Below are 18,186 nucleotides of genomic sequence, written 5' to 3'. Positions count from 1 at the left end.
AACCAGAAAAGGCCATTGAAATAATGGCTCAAATCTCTATCAATATAAAACGTCTGCAGTTTAGTTTGTATTAAAGTCGGTCTGCAGTTTAGTTTGTATTAAAGTCGGTCTGCAGTTTAGTTTGTATTAAAGTCGGTCTGCAGGTTAGTTTGTATTGAAGTCGGTCTGCAGGTTAGTTTGTATTGAAGTCGGTCTGCGGGTTAGTTTGTGTTGAAGTGGGTCTGCGGTTTAGTTTGTATTAAAGTCGGTCTGTGGTGATGCTCAGCTCTCTATCAGGGACGTTTCCTTCATTGTTGACATTAGCTCTGGCCTAGTTCAGTTCATCTTTGACAAACATGAACCTGACTTCAGATTCACCTATTAAACACACCAAAATACCAGAAAACTGGAGGCCGTCACGATTCACTAAAGTACAACGACTGATGTTTGTCCGTGTTATTAACCAGCTCGGTGTTTGTTCTGTCAGTCTGAAGGTTCGCGGCTGCAGAGGGAGATGAAGGCATACATGTCTGCCATTAAAGGTGAAAAAGAGTATTTATTGTTCAGTATGTCATACATCATGTATAAAACATATATCAAAAATGAATGACTACGTCCATCAGCTCACTGTCTTTTTGACCCTGCAGGGATGCAGCAGGCCTCCATCAACCTGGCACAGTCTCTGCATGAAGTCTATGAACCAGACTGGCATGGAAAAGATGACATCATGGTCATTGGGAAGGTCAGAGTCATAAAATCACCCACATTACAGGACAGGTGTCCAGGTCTCACTGTAACACAAAGGTATCCAGGTCTCACTGTAACACAAAGGTGACCAGGTCTCACTGTAACACACAGGTATCCAGGTCTCACTGTAACATACAGGTACCCAGGTCTCACTGTAACACACAGGTGACCATGTCTCACTGTAACATACAGGTGACCATGTCTCACTGTAACATACAGGTGACCAGGTCTCACTGTAACATACAGGTGACCAGGTCTCACTGTAACACACAGGTACCCAGGTCTCACTGTAACACACAGGTGACCAGGTCTCACTGTAACACACAGGTGACCAGGTCTTACTGTAACACACAGGTATCCAGGTCTCACTGTAACACACAGGTGACCAGGTCTCACTGTAACACACAGGTGACCAGGTCTCACTGTAACACACAGGTGACCATGTCTCACTGTAACACACAGGTGACCAGGTCTCACTGTAACACACAGGTATCCAGGTCTCACTGTAACCAGTGGTGTATAAAGTACCCAAAAGCCATACTTGAGTAATAAAGATACCTTACTGGAAAATGCCTCCAGTAAAAGTAAAAGTCACCTATTAGAATACTACTTGAGTAAAAGTCTTAAAGTATCTGATATTTATTGTACTTAAGTATCAAAAGTAATTTTCTGATGTTAAATGTACTTAAGTATTGAAAGTAAAAGTACAAGTAAATGCTGTTAATAAAAAAGCAAAGGGTCAGAATTATGAAGTTTATTCTTTTAAGTGATGTGGCCACCATGACCAAGGACATGGAGCTGTGTTGAACATAATTGGGTTGGCTGTGATCCATCCAGGAGCAACAATGTTCAACATAATATATTGTACATAAGTATACTTTTGCATCTACTATGAACTTATCATCAGAATTCTCCGAAAAGCAATATGACACTATGAAGGAGTTGTAACAGTGCGTTTATAAGTATGCTCATTCCGACTAGAGGATGTAGAGGGCAAATGCATAATATTGTGTTCAGCAGAAAATATCCACTTGATGCATCAGGTCAGTGTTGTGAGAAAGGACACCTGCCTTGTAAACTCCTATGGGCCTGATTTGAACACAACAGGCAAAGGTTTTGCTCAAGCTGAATCTGCAATTGGGCGACTGCTACCATCATAACTCCATCTGATCATCCACAAAATGACTCAAATATCAAAACATGATCAATACTAAAGCAGCACCGAAAGTAACAACCCAGTCATTACTTGAACCTGAAAAATGTCCTGTTCGTCTTCAAAAGAAGTTGGTTTTCAAAATTGCGAGAATTCAGTCTCGCTCTTCTTGGGCTGAAGACTAGTCCTGCGATGCTAAATAGCCTTTCACAGGCCGCTGAGGCAGGTAGAGGTGTGTTCAGCTTCACAGACAGCTTGCGCACAGCTGGGAAGGATTCCCATAATGCTAACGCTAATGCTAACCCTAATGCTAACACTAATGCTAACCCTAATGCTAACACTAATGCTGCGCTCTCGCAGCTCCTGTCAATCCTATGGTGTGGTGGCTAGCTAACGTTAAGTTAGCTAACGTTAGCCAACTAGTGCTGCAATGATTATAGCTAAGATGACTCAAATCAACAACATCTCACAACTGTCAACACTTCCTCAGCTCACTAACTCGCTAGCGATCCACGGGTGTTGGTCTTCGTCACCGCCGTAGTTTGTTGCGGGAGTAGCAGGTGCTTCCATTTCTGCTTCCATCATGAAATCAGTCATCGTAGAGTGGAATTCTGCTCATGTAGTCTCGCTAGCTATAGCATATAGCATCCTGGGCATCACTGGGAATCAAAACACCGCGGCTTTGAGAGCACTTGTTTGCAATTGCGCATTAACGTGATTAACCAATGATTTAACTTGCAAGCCAGGACCACTGATCCACCAAACCTGCTTGCTTGCAGTCTGTGTTCCACCACAGTCCCCGACGTTGGTCTCATGATTCATTTTGTTTCTAAAGATAGATTTGATTTTGTAGCGAGTAACGAAGGTTTCAGGGGAAATGTATCGGAGTAAAAGTATCAGTTTTCTTTGCAAAATGTAGTGAAGTAAAAGTCAACAGAAATATAAATAGTAAAGTCAAGTACAGATATCCAAAAAAACGACTTAAGTACAGTAACGAAGTAGAAATACTTCGTTACTATACACCACTGACTGTAACACACAGGTGTCCAGGTCTCACTGTAACAGACAGGTGTCCAGGTCTCACTGTAACAGACAGGTGTCCAGGTCTTACTGTAACACACAGGTGACCAGGTCTCACTGTAACACACAGGTGACCAGGTCTCACTGTAACACACAGCTGACCAGGTGTGCAAGTCTTCACCAGCTAAACTGAAACACTTGTGATTTTCAAACAAAGTTTTAAACAGATTTCTGCACCGGGAACAAACTAAAACTAAACTCTAAGACTTTCTTATTATCTAAGTTTACATGTTACCAGCTTGTTGTCAAGTACACACATAAATAAATATAACTTTGTCCCGGCCCTCAGCGACTGATACCGGTTCACAAGACACCCTTAAGGGTCTATACGAGACGCACCAGTCTTTCAAGTAACTACAATGTAAACCTATTCGCGTCATTATTAGATGCTCTGCGGGAAAGGGGAGAGGAGGTGGATGTATCAAACAAACATGGGACTTTCAACCAGGAGACCAGTGTTGAGTCCTTTTGAACTGATGTTTATGTTACGTTGTTACGTTTTACTTAGTTTAGGCAGTTATTTTAAGCCCAACCACAATGTTTTTCCTTGTGACCCTGGGAGCTTTGTTGTTGGTGGCAACAGCTCCTCCTACAGGGTCTATTAAGTCAAAGTGGTCCGAGGTTACGGCCCAGAAGAGTTCTTCACTGAAGCTAAGAATTGGCCACAACAGACCTGGAGTAGTGCTCTAGTCTCTCTGCTGGCCGGCTTTAACCCAAAGCCCAAACGAGGCATGCTGATCCCTGGCGTTGTAGATCTTACAGAATAATTTCAAAGTTTTGATGTGTTGCAATGCCAACATGAGTTGTTATGTGATTCCTGCAGGACTGTGATGCAATGTGGGAAGACTTTCATAACAAATTGGTGGACTCGACGTTGCTGAACCTGGATGAGTACCTGCTACAGTTTCCTGACCTCAAAGTAACAAACACTTTGTCTTTTGATTAAAAAATGAATCCCAGTGTTGATGTAGAAACTCATTCATCTAAAAACTGAAACTTTGTGACATTTCAGACTCGTGTAGCCAAACGAAGTCGGAAACTCATCGACTATGACAGTGCTCGTCATCACGTCGAAACCCTGCAGGTGTCAGGGATGAAGAACGACCGCAAGATGATGAAGGTGAGTCCTTGTGTGATTAAACAGGGAGATTAGAACTTCAGGGACCAGGTTCTGTGTGTCACCTGTTCAGGTTCTGTGTGTCACCTGTTCAGGTTCTGTTTGTCACATGTTGAGGTTCTGTGTGTAATCTGTTCAGGTTCTGAATGTCACCTGTGCAGGTGCTGTATGTCACCTGTGCAGGTGCTGTATGTCACCTGTGCAGGTTCTGAATGTCACCTGTGCAGGTTCTGAATGTCACCTGTGCAGGTGCTGTATGTCACCTGTGCAGGTTCTGAATGTCACCTGTGCAGGTTCTGAATGTCACCTGTGCAGGTGCTGTATGGAGTTAATTTTATTAAACAAACTTGTTATTGTTTGAAGGCAGAAGAAGAGTTGAAAAAGGCTCAGAAAGTGTTTGATGAGTTGAACGTCGGTCTGCAGGATGAACTACCGAGTCTCTGGGACAGGTGAGTTAGATGTCATACACACCTGCCTGATAGCTGATGATGAAATTTTGCTTTGTGTATGTTAAACAAGAAGAAATAACTGGACATTACAGTCTGTGGAGTTTGATAACCTGTTTCTATGGAAACTGGGCCTCGAGAAAGAGGTGAAATTCAAATCTCAGACTAATAATCTAGCATCTCTTCTGCTGAAAAACATAAGCTTAGCACCTGCAAATAACAATAATATTTTTAAAATGTTATCAATAGTCCTAATTGTTCTATACTTATCCTGCTGTTATTGGTGTTACTACAGCTATTAAAGAAAATTAGTGTTGGTAAAAAATGTGAGAACGTGGAAATATATTTTCAGAATTAGTTGTATGCCAATATACAGAAATGCGGGAGGTTTGGCCGATCCGATCACAATCCATCTTCAATGCGTTTTGGGTGCATTTACACCTGTAAATTTCACAATTTTAGGGGCAGGGAGGTAGAAGGAGAATAATTCTGAATCCCAAATAAAAACATTGGTGTCTAAAAACCGTTTTGAAAGGAAAGAGGCAGTGAAGAAAACGGCTAAATCAGGCCGCCGTGGCTGCCGGTGAAATTCCTGCTCTGCCCATCACGCATTTGAATGCAAGGTGTGATGATAATAATAATAATTAAAGCTGCAAGCAGCGATGTACGGTCCCTCGCACCTTCCCGCGTCTCGGGGGTACTGGCGGGACGCCGGCGTGAATGTCTTTGACCATCGAACAACGCGTCCCGGAGTTCAATGTATTTTTCCAGCGTGGACTGTGTGACGCTGGAAATGATGTAGTGCAAATATTCCACCAGTTCCTGTATCCACTATGTGGCGCTAGAGAACACGTGCAAACATGCATTATGTTGCTCTACATCAAGTATAGACCACATCATGTAAATGTCATGTAAATCGAATGCCGTTTGTCACATAATGCTGTCTTCCTGTTGCCAGTAGGTGGCGCTATGACTTTGAGTGAAAATTGGCTTGTAGACATCCTCAGGCCATGACTGTTATCAAGTATGGCAAGTTTGGGACAGATTTCAGCAAGTCCAGTGGAGTTACATCAGCTTGTTGTTTAACGGCGAATCACCTACAATGGCCACCACGCCACGGCTACACCATTTCATCAAACGTAAAACTTTGAGTAACTTTTAATTGCAAAGGTCTTTAGATTATACTGACCAAATTTGAAAAGGATCTGACAAAGTCTCTAGGAGGAGTTTGTTAAAGTATAGCGACTAGAAATCATGGGAAAATTCACACAAAAATGAAAATGGCCAACTTCCTGTTAATTTTAGAGCATTGTCCCAAAACGCTTTTTTTTTTAAGTCTTCATGTGATACATGTGCCTACCAAATTACATACATGTAGGTCAAACGTAGTGCTGGGGCTGCGATTTTGAATATTTGTAGGGGGCGCTATCGAGGCAATTTGAAAGGGTCAAGCCAAAAAGCCATATGAAATATTTATTTCCATCACCTATGACACCTGTGCAAAGTTCCAAGGCTTGCTGAGCATCCTAAGTCACAGAAAAATAAGCTTAATTTTTCATGGCGAATGACGCGTTGCCACGGCAACAGCGTTTAACGACAACTCACAATATTCATGATGAAGCATTATCAATGTCTTACGGCTTAGCTTACCAAATTTGAGACTGATCTGGGCAACTTCCTAGTCGGAGTACATCAAAGTATAAAACTTGTCATTTTCTTTTGCCATGGAAATGTGCTCAGGCCTGGACCAGCATCATGCATAACAATTTTGGGGCAGATTGAATAAAGTACCTTGGAGTTACAACTTTTCCTCTTTCATGGCGAACAGCACGAAATCTGCGTGACATGGGCGCCACATAAAACGAAGGTCGTTCAATGTCAGTAGACCATTTTAGTAACTTTTCATCATTAATGTCTTTCGATCATCTTGACCAAATTTGAAGTTGATCGTATAAATTCTGTGGGAGGAGTTTGTTAAAGTACAATGCCTGAAAACGATGAAAAATGCCTAAAAATGCAAAGAAATGGGAGTATTACTGCATCGCCCCCTAGTGGTTGTATGGAATGAAAATTTGAGGGCAAGTTACAGGACACAATGTGAACATATGCTACAGATTTCGTGATCATAGGCCATATGATTTTGAAGTTATATATATTGCTGTAGAAGGCCACACCCCTATTAAATTCATTGGTCCATATATTTGTAATGCAATAAGATATCAACAAGAGTTTCATAATTTCTGATGATATAGATCCAATAATGATTCACAGCAAATTTGGTACGAATCGGATCCAGGGTCTAGGAGAAGTGAATTTCTTTTTTTTTTTACAATATTCAAAATGGTGGAACATTTTGGTAGGCGGAGCTTAGGGTGCCAAGAGGATTTTTTGTAGAACTCATTCAGTTGCTCATGTCCATAGCATTTTAAGTCATTTGGACATACGGGCTGTCGGGGCTTGCATTTCCAACTTCTAGGGGGCGCTAGCGAGCAATTTTGTCATGCTCGAGCATGGGACCCATAAAATATCAAATTTTCCCGCAGTCCTGATATGCTTGCCAAATATGGGGATGTTGGGGACATGATAAAGCCCCCAAAATGGCGTTTCATTCGAGAGAAAAAGAATAATAATTAAAGCTGTGAGCAGCAATGAACGGGCCCTCGCACCTTCCCGCGTCTCGGGGGTACTTGCGGGACACCGGCAGAAGCGGCCATAAATATCTGCGACCATCAGACAGTGTGCCCACAAGTTAGACATATTTTTAATGCTTGGACTGTGTGACGCTGGAAATTATGTAGTGCAAATATTACACCAGTTCCTGTATCCACTATGTGGCGCAAGAGAACATGCGCAAACATGCATTACGTTGTTCTACATCAAGTATAGACCACATCATGTAAATGTCATGTAAATCGGATTCAGTTTGTCACATAACGCTGTCTTCCTGTTGCCAGTAGGTGGCGCTATGACTTTGAGTGAAAATTGGCTTGTAGACAACCTCAGGCCATGACTGTTATCAAGTATGGCAAGTTTGGGACAGATTTGAGCAAGTCCAGTGGAGTTACATCAACTTGTTGTTTAATGGCGAATCACGTACAATGGCCGCCACGTCACGGCTACACCATTCCATCAAACGTAAAGCTTTGAGTAACTTTTAATTGCAAAAGTCTTTAGATTATACTGACCAAATTTGAAGTGGATCTGACAAAATCCCTAGGAGGCGTTCGTTAAAGTATAGCGACTAGAAATCATGGGAAAATTCACACAAAAATCAAAATGGCCGACTTCCGGTTGGTTTTAAAGCATGGTCCCAAGAGACTTTCTTTTAAGCCTCCATTTGATACATGTCCCTACCAAATATCATACATGTACGTCAAACGTAGTGCTGGGGCTGCGTTTTTGAATATTTGTAGGGGGCGCTCTCGAGGCAATTTTCACTGGTCAAGCCAAAAAGCCATATGAAATATTTATTTACATCACCTGTGCAAAGTTACAAGGCTTGCTGAACATCCTAAGCCACAGAAAAATAAGCTTCATATTTCATGATGAATGACGCGTTGCCACGGCAATGGGCGCCACATAAAATGAAGGTCGTTCAATGTCAGTCGACCATTTCAGTAACTTTTCATCATTAATATCTTTAGATAATCCTAACAAAATTTGAAGTCGATTGCATGAATTCTGTGGGAGGAGTTCGTTAATGTACAACGTCTGAAAACGATGAAAATTGACAAAAAAGCCAAAAATGGCTTAACTACTGTATCGCTCTCAAGTGGTTGAATGAAATGAAAATTGTAGGGTACGTAACAATATACGATGTGCACATATGAGACAAATTTTGCGATTATACAGTTGTGTGAAAAAGTGTTTGCCCCCTTCCTGATTTCTTATTTTTTTGCATGTTTGTCACACTTAAATGTTTCAGATCATCAAACAAATTTAAATTTAAATAAGTAAACACAAAATGCAGTTTTTAAATGAAGGTTTTTATTATTAAGGGGGAAAAAAAATCCAAACCTACATGGCCCTGTGTGAAAAAGTGATTGCCCCCCCTGTTAAAACATAAATTAACTGTGGTTTATCACATCTTTGGAAAGCTGAGTTCAATTTCTCTAGCCACACCCAGGCCTGATTACTGCCACACCTGTTCTCAATCAAGAAATCACTTAAATAGGACCTGCCTGACAAAGTGAGGTAGACCAAAAGATCCTCAAAAGCTAGACATCATGCTGCGATCCAAAGAAATTCAGGAACAAATGAGAAACAAAGTAATTGAGATCTATCAGTCTGGAAAAGGTTACAAAGCCATTTCTAAAGCTTTGGGACTCCAGCGAACCACAGTGAGAGCCATTATCCACAAATGGCGAAAACATGGAACAGTGGTGAACCTTCTCAGGAGTGGCCGGCCGACCAAAATTACCCCAAGAGCGCAGCGACGACTCATCCAAGAGGTCACAAAAGACCCCAGAACAACATCCAAAGAACTGCAGGCCTCACTTGCCTCAATTAAGGTCAGTGTTCATGACTCCACCATAAGAAAGAGACTGGGCAAAAATGGCCTGCATGGCAGAGTTCCAAGACGAAAACCACGGCTGAGCAAAAAGAACATAAAGGCTCGTCTCAGTTTTGCCAGAAAACATCTCAATGATTCCCAAGACTTTTGGGAAAATACTCTGTGGACTGACGAGACAAAAGTTGAAGTTTTTGGAAGGTGTATGTCCCATTACATCTGGCGTGAAAGTAACACGGCATTTCAGAAAAGGAACATCATACCAACAGTAAAATATGCTGGTGGTAGTGTGATGGTCTGGGTCTGTTTTGCTGCTTCAGGACCTGGAAGACTTGCTGTGGTAAATGGAACCATGAATTCTGCTGTCTACCAACAAATCCTGAAGGGGAATGTCCGGCCATCTGTTCGTGACCTCAAGCTGAAGCGCACTTGGGTTCTGCAGCAGGACAATGATCCAAAACACACCAGCAAGTCCACCTCTGAATGGCTTAAGAAAAACAAAATGAAGACTTGGGAGTGGCCTAGTCAAAGTCCCGACCTGAACCCGATTGAGATGCTGTGGCATGACCTTAAAAAGGCGGTTCATGCTCGAAAACCCTCCAATGTGGCTGAATTACAACAATTCTGCAAAGATGAGTGGGCCAAAATTCCTCTACAGCGCTGTAAAAGACTCATTGCCAGTTATCGCAAACGCTTGATTGCAGTTGTTGCTGCTAAGGGTGGCCCAACCAGTTATTAGGTTTAGGGGGCAATCACTTTTTCACACAGGGCCATGTAGGTTTGGATTTTTTTTCCCCCTTAATAATAAAAACCTTCATTTAAAAACTGCATTTTGTGTTTACTTGTGTTATCTTTGTCTAATATTTAAATTTGTTTGATGATCTGAAACATTTAAGTGTGACAAACATGCAAAAAAATAAGAAATCAGGAAGGGGGCAAACACTTTTTCACACAACTGTAGGTTAAATGGTTTTCAAGTTATGAGTATTGAAAAACAAAGCCACGCCTTATGAAGTTCATTGGTCCATATCTTCTAAACGTAATGAGATATCAAACATCTTTTGATACAATTTTATTATATTGATCCAATACTGATCCACAGCAAATTTTGTAGCAATCGGACTCAGCATGTAGGAGGTTGAAAAAATGGGTTTTTCACAAAATTCAAAATGGCGGAAAATTTTGGAAGGCGGAGCTTAAGGGTCCAAGAGGCTTTTTTGTAGACCTCATTTGGTGGCATGCCTGTGTAAAATTTCAAGTTAATTGGACATACTGGATGAGGGGGCTAAATTCTAGGGGGCGCTAGCGAGCGAGTTTTTCATGTTCGAGCATGGGACTCATAAAATATCAAATTTTACAGCAGTCCTGATATTCTCACAAAATATGGAGATGTTGGGGACATGATAAAGCCCCCAAAAAGGCATTTCATTCGAGAGAAAAAGAATAATAATAATAATTCCTACAGTTTCAATAGGGACGTCGGTGCTCGGGCCCTAATAATAATACTTTTATTTGTAAAAATGATTTAACAAGCAAAATAAGTGAAAAGTGCTTTTCATACAATTAAAGAAGACAATATGCAAACAGTTAACACAATATTATGATCACAAAAGAATAATAAAACAACAGCAAAGACAATAAAAAGCAAGTCTGAAATGGTGATTTTCTTTACTTAAAAGAAGATCCCTGATTTTCTCCGGCAGGTTTTTATAGACGGGCCTGAACATAATCGGCCCGGTCGCCTTTAGTTTTGAGGTTTGACCGAGAAATGACCTACCAGGACCTCAGCTTGCATTCAGGCTCGTAGGAAGTCAGAAGGTCAGCATTATATTCTGGAGCTAGCCCCCTACGAGACTTAAGTTATTATTAACATTTTTAAATCCACTGTAAGATGGACTGAGAGCCGATGAAGTGATTTTAAAACTGGTGTGATGTGTTCTCTCCTCTGAACTCAAGACTGGTTGCAGCATTTTGAATAAGCTGAAGTCGATTGAGGTTTTGTTGCGTGTGGCATGAGTGCATTGCAGTAATATAACTGTGACAAATTGAATGCATGAATTACTGTTTCCAAGGCCTTTGCAGATACAAATTAACTAACAGACAACAAAATGAATATCCTGGTCAAAGTTAAGGTGGGTGCCAAAGATAATACTGAGGTTTCTGCATTGTTAGATGAGGGGGGACCAAGATGGGAAGAAATATGATTCCATGATAATAATCTCAGAGTTTAGCTGAAAAATGTTTTTACAAAGTCTTTACGCTTTTCTTTGTACAGTGGAAATGTATTTAATAGTGAGTTCATTCAGTCAACTCAACTGATAAACTGACAAAGGGAGGATGTGGGTTTGCAGTGGAGCCTGAACTCATTCATTGTCAGCAGCTGAGCGTGGTCCTCTTTATGTTTGTTGCCTTCAATCTGACTGCAATTATTCTCACATTTCAAACAGAAATGTAACTATGATCACAACATGTAGCTGAATCAAACAACCCTCCCTGATAATAGACCTGAGTCAGCTTCTAGTTACACTTATAGTACAATTAAAGCATTTCGTTGAAAGTCAAACATCTTTGATTGGCTTAGTTCGTTAAAACAAATGTTAGAAAAACATCCACTTGTAAAGATACTGCAGAAGATTCAGATGCTGAGTCTCTCTTAATGGGAAGTCGTCCTGACTGTTTACATTAGATGTTCATGAGCTGACTGACTAACCAAATGCAAACCTTCTAGCACTGCTTCTTCCTGCACTATTGACACTTCCTCTGTTGTAAAATGTGTGTAGATCCACAGAAGAAGAGTTTAATCAACAATGTTTAGATCATCTGGAGAACAACAATGACATAAAATCACTAACAATTAAAAACTGTTTTTCTTTCACTTCTGTAGCCGGGTTGGTTTCTACATCAGCACCTATAAGAGTGTAACCAATTTGGAGGCCAAATTTCACCGCGAGATCTCTCAGGTGAGTAGGGGGGGTTAACTACTTTGTTTTTACGATTAGAACAATACGAACATTTTAAAGCTTATACTGTTCAGTCTGACTCATGACAGACATCAGTGTGTTTGGGCACTTTGTGACAGCACATGTTACATGGGGAGAGGTGAACTTGTTATTTTTCTTCTAACTGTTCCCCTTCAGGTATGTAGGCAGCTGTATGAGGTGATGACCCAACTGGCTGAGCAACATTCTGACAAAATGTTCACCATCCAAGGAGCACCAAGGTCAGTTTTCATTTTTAAATGTCATCGTAGTTTTGTAAAATATTTGATTTTATTTCACGGAAATGATCAAGTGTGTATTTTTCTGTTATCGAATCATCTTTCAGATTGTTATAATGCTTTGAGAATGTTCTTGATGAGACGATCTCAGGCGTTTTAAGTCCATTGATCTCAGTTAACTGGGTCACATCTGTGTGTTTTAATGTTATGTCTTCAGAGATGCTGTGAACTTATAGTGATATGTGCGTCTAAAACGTTCATGTTTTGCTACTTAGAAACAGATACAATCACCATCTGAGTCTAACCTGTTAGATCTATTGTTGGAAACGTATGCACAACATCACAGAAAGATTTCCAGTTCATGTTTCCTTAAACAATGTTAAGTTTATGTTTGTGGGACATCTAAATAGTATTTTCCCAATAAACTTGTTCATTAAGTTGAAAGTATATAGGCACAGTTGGATAAGGAAAGCCAGTTGAACACTTTAGTCCACTTTATGGCATTACATTGAAACACCTGCTATACAGGTGTCTGTTTATAACATCTGACATTGGCCGTCAGAAGACTCTGACACTATGTGATCACATGAATTCTGTCTTGTCCCGCAGTGATTCAGGACCACTGCGACTCGCCAGAACCCCATCACCACCAGAAGATGAGAGTCCACCTGAGAGTCCAGACACCAGCTCTAATCACATGCTCCGCCCTATCTCACCTGGACCACCGCGGCCCAAATCCCCTATACAGGTAGATCTCATGCTTAATCATTCCAGATTCACAGCATAGGTAGATGTAATTGTAAATGGATCCAGATCCTCATCACAGTAGATATAATCCTAACTGGATCCAGATCTTCATCATGGGTAGATCCAACCCTATCTTGATACAATTATTCAGCACAGGTTGATCAAATCCTAACTGGATCCAGATCTCTATCACAGGGAGATGTTACCATAACTGGATGCAGATCTCAGTAACAATTAGATCAAATCCTGACTGGATCCAGGTCTTCATCATGGATATATGTTATCCATACTTGATCCAGATCTCATCACAGGTAGATCCCACCCTATCTGGATCCAGATCTCATCACAGGTAGATCCCACCCTATCTGGATCCAGATCTCATCATGGATATATGTTATCTGTACTTGATCCAGATCTCTATCACAGGGAGATCTAATCCGAACTGGATCCAGATCTCCATCACAGGGAGATCTAATCTTAACTGGATCCAGATCTCTATCACAGGGAGATCTAATCTTAACCGGATCCAGATCTCCATTACAGGGAGATCTAATCCTAACCGGATCCAGATCTCCATCACAGGGAGACCTAATCGTATATAGATCCAGATCTCCATCGGAGGTTCAAAACAAATGTTATTGGTCTAGAAAAATGAAATATTTACTGAGAATATTTGTCTCATAATAAGACCATTTAACAGTGATTAATAGATAATTATATAGTGATATATATGTATAACAATGATTGGTTAATAAAAGTGATTGGTAGATTATTTAAGAGTGATTGATAAATAACTGTGTTGTAACCTCTGTACCAGCAGATATAGTGTTTCTATATATTTTACTTTAATCAGATCTGTTTGTTGGTTCAGTCAACTGTTGGAACTTCACAGTAACTTTATGCGACTGTTTTTCTTTGCTGCCCTCTTTTTGTCTGTTAACTGGTGAGTGAACATGTAACATTTGTCTGTTTTACTGTATGTGTTGAGTGAATTTATAACACCATAGGTTGATGGCTGAGATTAGAATAGTTAAGGTTACGAGACACTGACACTCAGTGTTAGCCTTCAATAGCGTTTACATGTTTGTCAAAGGCATTTGGACAAATATGTGTGTATATATGTAATGTATGTGTATATATGTCATGTGCGTGTACATATGTGTATGTATATGTCATGCCCCCACCCAATATGAAGGGGTGGTAAATTGGTGTTGCTTGGCTGAGGAAAACTTTTGAAATGTTGAAGGAAGTCGGTTGATGGGGAGGAGTACATGTTAAAAGGTGTAATTTACTAACCAAATTCAACCAAATGATGTTAAGCTGAAGCAACAAAAAACAAACTCCATCACATTAATGAAAGCTATAATAATAATATCAGTGGGTGTCAGCAGGGACATGGCAGAAGGCACGACCAGGGTCCAGGTAAAACCACATTCCATAGAAACCTGTAAGGAGAAAAAGCACAAAGACTCTGGGGAAGAAGCAAAATTAGTATTGTGCATTAATGGGACATGAATATAAAGTAGAGAGGAGGAGAGAGGAGCTCAGTGTATCAAAGGAAGTCCTCCAGCAGTCTGGGTCTATTGCAGCATATCTAGTGCTGATCCAAGGCAAACCTGAACCAGCTCTAACTATATAACTGAGCCAGCTCTAACTATATACCTGAACCAGCCCTGACTATATACCTGAACCAGCCCTCACTATATAACTGAGCCAGCTCTGACTATATACCTGAACCAGCCCTGACTATATACCTGAACCAGCTCTAACTATATAACTGAACCAGCTCTAACTATAAACCTGAGCCAGCCCTAACTATATACCTGAGCCAGCCCCAACTATATACCTGAGCCAGCCTTAACTGTAAGCGTTATCAAAAAGGAAAGTCTTAAGCCCTCCGGACTGATACTGGAATCTGGTTCCACAGAAGATGAGCTTGATAGCTGAAAACTCTGGTTCTTGTTCTACTTTTTAAGATTCTAGAAACCACAAGTAACCCTGAATTTAGGGAGTGCAGCTCTCTAGTAGGATAATATGGTACTATAAGCTCCTTAAGATATGGTGCGTGACCAATTAGGGCTTTATAGGTAAACAGAAATATTTTAAATTATATTCTAGATTATACGGGGAGCCAGTGCAGAGAAGCTAATACAGGAGTAATATGATCTCTTCTCTTAGTGCTGCAGCATTCTGGATCAACTGAAGAGTCTTCAGATACCTGTTAGAGCAGCCTGATAATAAGCAATTGCAATAATTCTATTCAATTATAGCCCAAAATCACAAATCACAAATTAGCCTCAGAGGACTTTACAATTTATACAACATACATCTTTGTTTTTTTGGCAGCTTAAAAAGGGGCCGCCGGTGCCTCCACCACCAAAAGCCACACCGACCAAGGAGGTGGCAGAAGAGCAGATCATCGACCTGTTTGGAGGAGATTTTTTACCAGCACCTTCACCATCGCAGGTCTGTGGAGTCCTCTTCTGTGTTCATTAACATTTCCTAAAACAAACAGATGCAGGTAATATGTACCTTGTGTGTTTTTATACACATGCTTACCTCTTTGTGTGGTGGTGTTCTTGTTGTTGCTGCTGCCCACAGCCCAATGAAAGACCAGGAGAATCTCTTCTCGACATGGACTTTGATGCTTTTCAGCCAGATGAAAGTGTTTCTCCGATACCACAGGTTCTCTTTAACTGACATTCACATTCCACTTGCAACAGTTTGAAGCAGAGTACTCAAGAACACTGGAATATGTTTGATTGGACAAAGCAATGCCAGAACGCCAAGTTGCACTAACAAAATGGTCTGGTGACTAAGAGACTGAAGTAGATCACTACAAAAGCTTGCTGATTTACATGATTTACCTGCTCTCAGCATATTTAATTTGACACAGTCTCAGGTAGACGGGTCACTGATCACCTGTTTATGGAATCTGTTGAGTTTTGTGTTCAAATGAGAGTTAATCTCTCGATACTGTAGCAAAATACAAAAAATAAGTAAAACATAGACAATAATCATGAATATATTATTTTCTAAATGTCTGTGGACTACATGAGTGAGTGAAGATGTGGTCAGAGTTAAAAGTCCAGTTTATCATTCCAAATCCATCCCAGTTGATAATAATATGTTGATATGCATCTGGTATGTGTTTATAATATGAGCCACATGAACAACATGTGCTCTGCCTCTTTCAGACTGCTGTGCCTTGGGATATGTGGTCGGTAAGTAAACTCTTCTGTCTTAATTGTAGTTGTTAAAAGATATGTTTACACTGCACACTGAATAACATCTTTTAAATTTATGATGTGATCATTTTTAAAGTTAGATATATTTGGAGGTTGGGGTATGAATGAAAAAATAAAGTTAGTGTAGTAACTTTACAAATCAATACTTTTCTAAAAGGAAATCAATGAATCCATTACATCAGTGCACAGATCAGAGTAGATGTCTCTGAACCATCTTCTACGCTTTTCTGATTTTTTTTTTTTAGGCAAACACCCAAACAGCTCAACCTGTAAGTACACACAGTTACACACCGTTACACTGTTACACACCGTTACACTGTTACTCACCAGTTACACACTGTTACACACCAGTTACACACCAGTTACACACCAGTCACACACCTGTTATACAGTTACACACCAGTTAGACACCTGTTACACATCTCTTACACACTGTTATACACAGTTACACATGTTTATCGTCATCACTAAAACACGATGAATTATTAATGAAGTGAGTTTTAATTTCAACTCACTGTCCCCACGCTGATGATATTCACAATGTAGAACATCAATATTTTCACATGTTCACTCTAAAACATCAGCAAAATAACATGTTCACCTTGTAGAACATCAGCAAAATAACATGTTCACCTTGTAGAACATCAGTACAATCACATGTTTACTTTGTAGAACATCAGCAAAATAACATGTTCACCCTGTAGAACATCAGTAAAATCACATGTTCACTCTGTAGAACATCTGTAAAATCACATGTTCACCCTGTAGAACATCAGTAAAATCACATGTTCACCCTGTAGAACATCAGTAAAATCACATGTTCACTCTGTAGAACATCAGTAAAATCACATGTTCACTCTGTAGAACATCAGTCAGGAACTAACACAGATTTGTTAAGTAGAAAACTGAGTCATGCATCTCTTAGTTAGACAGTCTGATCATAGTTGTATTCTATGTGCAACCTGTCTAGATTCTCACATCATTCCTGTCTTGGTCTTAAAAAACACACACTGTGTATTTGCATCCAGTTTGACTCAGAACTGTGGGTTTAGAGCAGGGGGGTCAAACTTTAACACTACATTTCCTGCTTTTCCCAAGCAGCCTGCAGACACCAGCTTCGTCGCCAACTGGTCCGCTGACTTTGGTTCAGTGTCAGCAAATGAGGATGCTGCTCCAGGAGTGGAGGCCCCTGCTGTAGGGCTGGAGGGGGCACAGGGTGGGGCACATGGGGCTCAGGACTTGCCCCAGACAGACGGCTGGCAGCCTGGTGCAGACACAGCTTCACCTCCTCATGACTTGCCCCAGACAGACGGCTGGCAGCCAGATGCAGACACAGCTACACCTCTTCAGGACAGTGAGGTAGCCACAGCAGCTGAAGATGAGGTTAGCAGCTGGAACTCTCAAACTAACCCCGACCTTCATTCCTCTGCAGTTAGAGGTGATGAAGTTGAGACAAGGCTGTCAGACTCAGTGGGAGATGCAGGGAAGGAAGATCGCAGGAAGTCCACCCCAGGACTGATATTCACCAATGAGTATGGTGAACAGATTGAGGACAGTACAGAGGACATAGGGGACAAGTGGTCCAGGTCTCCAGATGGGTCTGGGTCTGAATATGAGACCGCTGAGGAGTGGGGAGATGGAGGTCAAGGGGGAGGCTGGGCCAGTGCCGATGATGAACTTTCATATGAAGATTTTCCCCCAGTGAATGTCTCAGAGGGGTTGGGTTGTGGATATGATGGTGTAGCAGCAGATCGTTCTCAATCAGTAGAACAAGATTCCCCAGAGAGCGATGCAGCAGAGCTGCCAGGAAAAGTAACTGATCTCAAATCAGTTTATAGAGATCCTTTTGCTGAAACACAGGGAGGAGGTGGTGCATTTGATTCAGACCCCTTTGTTGAAACACAGGGAGGAGGTGCGTTTGATTCAGATCCTTTTGCTGAAA

General features: G+C 40.9%; 1 protein-coding gene across 5 annotated transcripts in view; it reads left to right on the top strand.

The window, feature by feature from the left end:
- Positions 1 to 31: 31 nt before the first annotated feature.
- The window catches only part of amph (amphiphysin), a 24,192-nt gene continuing 6,037 nt past the window's right edge, over positions 32 to 18,186 (top strand). For 2 of the 5 annotated variants that reach the window (XM_031878143.1, XM_031878142.1), the window contains exons 1-13: positions 44 to 521; positions 627 to 721; positions 3,783 to 3,878; positions 3,972 to 4,079; positions 4,440 to 4,525; positions 11,917 to 11,992; positions 12,170 to 12,252; positions 12,859 to 12,997; positions 15,343 to 15,462; positions 15,598 to 15,681; positions 16,194 to 16,220; positions 16,490 to 16,513; positions 17,343 to 17,627. In XM_031878143.1, coding sequence (XP_031734003.1) covers positions 494 to 521; positions 627 to 721; positions 3,783 to 3,878; positions 3,972 to 4,079; positions 4,440 to 4,525; positions 11,917 to 11,992; positions 12,170 to 12,252; positions 12,859 to 12,997; positions 15,343 to 15,462; positions 15,598 to 15,681; positions 16,194 to 16,220; positions 16,490 to 16,513; positions 17,343 to 17,627 — 1,251 coding nt within the window. In that variant the 5' untranslated portion in view covers positions 44 to 493. Of the gene's footprint in view, positions 522 to 626; positions 722 to 3,782; positions 3,879 to 3,971; positions 4,080 to 4,439; positions 4,526 to 11,916; positions 11,993 to 12,169; positions 12,253 to 12,858; positions 12,998 to 15,342; positions 15,463 to 15,597; positions 15,682 to 16,193; positions 16,221 to 16,489; positions 16,514 to 17,342; positions 18,177 to 18,186 lie in introns of all 5 variants that reach the window. The other 3 variants (XR_004213915.1, XR_004213913.1, XR_004213914.1) reach the window with 3 other exon arrangements.

Source organism: Anarrhichthys ocellatus, unplaced genomic scaffold, assembly GCF_004355925.1.
Source record: "Anarrhichthys ocellatus isolate YVR2014 unplaced genomic scaffold, GSC_Weel_1.0 scaffold164, whole genome shotgun sequence".
Classification (NCBI taxonomy): domain Eukaryota; kingdom Metazoa; phylum Chordata; class Actinopteri; order Perciformes; family Anarhichadidae; genus Anarrhichthys; species Anarrhichthys ocellatus.
The sequence above is the reverse complement of the archived record's forward strand: the minus strand, read 5'-3'. Positions and strand labels throughout refer to the sequence as shown.